At 46.1% G+C, this 4,708-nt stretch overlaps 1 protein-coding gene across 1 annotated transcript; it reads left to right on the plus strand.

The window, feature by feature from the left end:
- The first annotated feature begins 3,101 nt into the window (after nt 1–3,101).
- On the plus strand, nt 3,102–4,477 carry LOC124252549 (glutamate dehydrogenase 1, mitochondrial-like). The gene is given in 1 exon segment (XM_046686190.1): nt 3,102–4,477. A coding segment is annotated over 1 exon segment (1,176 nt). The 5' UTR covers nt 3,102–3,287; the 3' UTR covers nt 4,464–4,477.
- The last annotated feature ends 231 nt before the right edge of the window (nt 4,478–4,708 follow it).

Raw genomic sequence — 4,708 nt, forward strand, 5'->3', positions numbered from 1 at the left:
GTTGTCACAAATTATCCCTTTTTGTATTGTGAGTTCATTACCAAATTGAAGTGATTATAGTTGTTTTTAGTGTTTTCTTTCCCTTTAGCCTTTATGTTATAATTGGGTGTTTACTAACCTATTCTGATATGGAGTTGCAATTTTCTGATTCTATCTGTCTATTTATCACCTTGCTGAAAGCTTTGTTTCTCTTTGCCTTTTTGTTTCAGGCAGGAGAGCTCTTTTCAATATTTCTTGTAGTGCAGGTCTAGTGGGGATGAATATCCTCAGCTTTTGTTTGTCTGGGAAAACCTTTATTTCTCCTTCATATTTTAAAGATAACTTTACTGGATAGAATATTCTTGGCTGACAATTTTTATCTTTCAGTATTTTGAATTTGTCATTTTACTCTCTCTTGGCCTTTAGAGTTTCTGCTGAGAAATATGCAGATAGCCTAATAGGAGTTCCTTCGTAGTTATTGGTTTTTTCTCTCTGGCTGCCCTTAATATTTTTGTCATTGATTTTTGACAGTTTTAATATAAGATATTTTGGAGAAGGTCTTTTTGTGTTGAGATATTAGGTTTTCTATTAGCTTCATGTACTTGTATATCCAGTTCCTTCCCCAGGTTTGGGAAGTTCTCAGTTATTATTTCTCTAATTAAGCTCTCTTTTCTCTTCTCCCTCTCTTCTCCTTCTTGGATACCCATTATCATTATGTTGCTTTTCCTAATTGAGTCAGATATTTCTCTTAGAATGTCTCCACTTTTTAAAAACCTCAATTCTTTCTCCTCTTCCACCTGAATCATTTCTAGATTTCTATCTTTGTGTTCACTAATTTTCTCTTCCATATGGCCTACTCTATTTCCAATGCTTTCTACTATAATCCTCATCTCACTTATTGAGTTCTTCAGCTCCGGAGTTTCTGTTTGGTTCTTTTTTTAGAGTTTCAGTCTCTTTGGTGCAGTAGTCCTCCTGTGCATTAATTTTATTCCTGAGCTCATTGAACTATCTTGAGTTTTCTTGTAGCTTGTTGAGTTTCTTCATGACAAGTATTTTGAATTCTGTCAATTAGATCACAATCTTCCCTGACTTCAAGTTTGGTGTCAGGAGGGTTGTCATTTTCTTTTTGTGTTACCATGTAACTGTAGTTTTTTATGGTGCTTGATGAGGTGTTCCTCTGCCAGCATATTTGTGGTAGCAAACACCTTTCTTTTTTCTTTCTTTGTGAGGAAGATTGGCCCTGAGCTAACATCTGTTGCCAATCTTCTTCTTTTTGCTTGAGGAAGATTGTTGCTAAGTTAACATCTGTGCCAGTCTTCCTCTATTGTGTGTGGGATGCCACCACAGCATGGTTTGATGAGCAGTGCTAGGTCCACACCTAGGACCTGAACCTGCGAAGCCCAGCCGCTGAAGCAGAGCGTGCAAACTTAACAACTACTTACAACCATTGGGCCAGCCTCACACCTTTCTTATTTGGCTAAGGCTTTGTTTACTTGGATTCTGAGCTGCTACTGGTTGTATTTGAGAGCCTATGCTTTCCACCCTCCACTGCCTCTGCCAGAGGTGTCATTAGTGCTCTTGTTATACTGCTTGTGCCTCTGAGGTTGCTGGTGCTTTGTTGCTTACAGTGTCACTGCAGTCACAGGCATCACCACTGGGGTCACTGGGCTGGTGAGCACCTCTGCTACTTCCAGGGTCACCTGGGTCATGGGTTTCCTTACTGCAACAGGGGGAGGGGGAGAGTGGGGTAGGAGCTGGGGTCATGGGCACTTCCACCATATCCTGGCTTGCTGGGACTGCAGGTGCTGCTGCCATCGGGGGCAGGGGGCAAAGTTGTGGGTGCTGCTACAGCTACAGGGGACCAGAGTCATGGGCTCTACTGTCACTGTTACCAAGTTCCCTGCAGTCTCAGGCACTGTTGCCACATGCACCATCTGTGCTGTTGCTCCAGGTTTTCCAGGAGTGCTGGCACTGCAGCTGCCAAGAATGCTGGGCTTGCAGTTGTCACTGCTGCTGCTGGGTGGGCCAGGGTTACAGGTGACACCACCACTTCCATGAGGGTAAGGGTACCTGGGTCGCAGGTGCCACTGAGGCTCCTAGAGCCTCTGGACTCAAGTGCTAGTGCTGCCAGAGGCCCAGGGTCTTGGATGCAGCCCTTGCTTCTAGAAGGGCTGGTGTTGGAGGTGCCACCACAGGGGGAGGTGGTGTGGGCTGGGTCTCTGGCACCGTTGCAGTTCCTGGAGCCTCAGGTCACAGGTACCACCACTGATTCTAGGGGTACCAGGGCCTCTGATGTATCCCCCATCACTGCTGGGGCAGGGGGAGGGTCTGGGTCATAGACACCATCGCAGTTCCCAGAACCTCCAGCTGTGGGCACCACAGTGGTTCCTGGCACCTCTGGAGTTTGGGCTGCCTGGGTTCCTGCAGCCTCCATTCATGGGCAGTAATGCAATTCCTGGGACCTCTGGTCTCAGGTGCGCCCACAGTTCCTGGAGCCCCTGGTCCCAGGAGCTGCCACTGCTGCTCCCCTGGTTCTACCACCTCCACCAGGTTCAGTTCACTCACCTTCAGATATATAGATGTATGAATATCTCAAGCATTCTGGTGTGCGGTGCAGAGAAACCTTTGTTGGTCTATGGATGCTCTGCTGGTTGTAATTTAGAGGGTAGAGACAAAGGGAGCAATTCACTCTGCCATGATGGTAACATCATTCTTAATGATGGGTTTTATACATAAGATAATTATAGTCCAATATGCATTTATATAGATCATACCTATGAGCTTCCGATTTGTATTTCTGACTGCCTATGTGGCCTTTCACTTGTATAGCGGTTACCTCAAACTCAATGTATTCTTTATAGTATTCCCAAAAGTATATATGTGCTCTGATCTCTTTGAAATTTTAGTTAAAAATATATTTAGGCACCTTCTGGACAATACTATTTAGATATTTAATAGGCAATTCAAACTTATCACATATTCTTTCTCTCTGTTGTAACATTATTGGTCACTTACTCATCTAAACTAGAAAAATCAGAGTTATCCATGATTATCCCCTTTCCTCCAAACCCTGCATCAATCCTTCTCAGATTTTTCTACTAAAAATCCCTAAATAGGGCATCCTGCGGATCATCAAGCCTTGCAACCATGTGCTGAGCCTGTCCTTCCCCATCCAGCACGACAACGGCTCCTGGGAAGTCATCGAGGGCTACCGGGCCCAGCACAGCCAGCACCGCACGCCCTGCAAGGGAGGTACCCGTTACAGCACTGATGTGAGTGTAGACGAAGTGAAGGCTTTGGCTTCTCTGATGACTTATAAGTGTGCAGTGGTTGATGTGCCATTTGGGGGTGCCAAAGCTGGTGTTAAGATCAATCCCAAAAACTATACTGATAATGAATTGGAAAAGATCACGAGGAGGTTTACCATGGAGCTGGCAAAGAAGGGTTTTATTGGTCCTGGCATTGATGTGCCTGCCCCAGACATGAGCACTGGTGAGCGGGAGATGTCCTAGATTGCTGACACCTATGCTAGCACCATAGGGCACTATGATATTAATGCCCACGCCTGTGTCACTGGGAAGCCCATCAGTCAGGGTGGAATCCACGGGCAGATCTCTGCCACTGGCCGGGGTCTTTTCCATGGGATCGAGAACTTCATCACTGAAGCTTCTTACATGAGCATTCTAGGAATGACGCCAGGGTTCGGAGATAAGACGTTTGTCGTTCAGGGGTTTGGTAACGTGGGCCTGCACTCTATGAGATACTTACATCGTTTCGGTGCTAAATGTATTGCTGTTGGTGAATCCGATGGGAGCATATGGAATCCAGATGGTATTGACCCAAAAGAACTGGAAGACTTCAAATTGCGACATGGATCCATCCTGGGCTTCCCCAAGGCAAAGCCCTATGAAGGGAGCATCTTGGAGGCCGACTGTGACATCCTGATTCCTGCTGCCAGGGAGAAGCAGCTGACCAAGTCCAATGCACCGAGAGTCAAAGCCAAGATCATTGCTGAAGGTGCCAATGGACCGACAACTCCGGAAGCTGATAAGATTTCCCTGGAGAGAAATATTATGGTTATTCCCGATCTCTACCTGAATGCCGGAGGGGTGACGGTGTCCTACTTTGAGTGGCTGAAGAATCTCAATCACGTCAGCTACAGCCACCTGACCTTCAAATACGAAAGGGATTCCAACTACCGTTTGCTGATGTCTGTTCAAGAGAGTTTGGAAAGAAAATTTGGAAAACACGGTGGGATGATCCCCATTGTGCCCACGGCAGAGTTCCAAGACAGGATATCGGGTGCATCTGAGAAGGACATCGTGCACTCCTGCTTAGCTTACACCATGGAGCGCTCTGCCCAGCAAATCATGCGTCCGGCCATGAAGTACAACCTGAGGTTGGACCTGAGGACGGCTGCCTACGTCAACGCCATCGAGAAAGTCTTCAAGGTGTACAATGAAGCTGGTGTGACCTTCACATAGACGGATTGTAGCTGACCTCCTCACCTCCCTCTCCACCTCTTCATCTGCAAACCTATTGCGAGTTTACATGTAACCACGGAAGTCTATCTCCTCATGACTTAGTAGATAATGGACACCATCCTTAGAAAGTCAATGCAAATCAGCCCATTAAGAGGAAAGAAATTAAGGTTAGGGGATCATGTACAAGCTAATGAGTGTGAGAGTAGAAATTACCTGGGCCAGAGAGCCATTTGGGTGTTTGGCCT

Source organism: Equus quagga, chromosome 14 (assembly GCF_021613505.1).
Source record: "Equus quagga isolate Etosha38 chromosome 14, UCLA_HA_Equagga_1.0, whole genome shotgun sequence".
In the NCBI taxonomy this organism is placed as follows: Eukaryota; Metazoa; Chordata; class Mammalia; order Perissodactyla; family Equidae; genus Equus; species Equus quagga.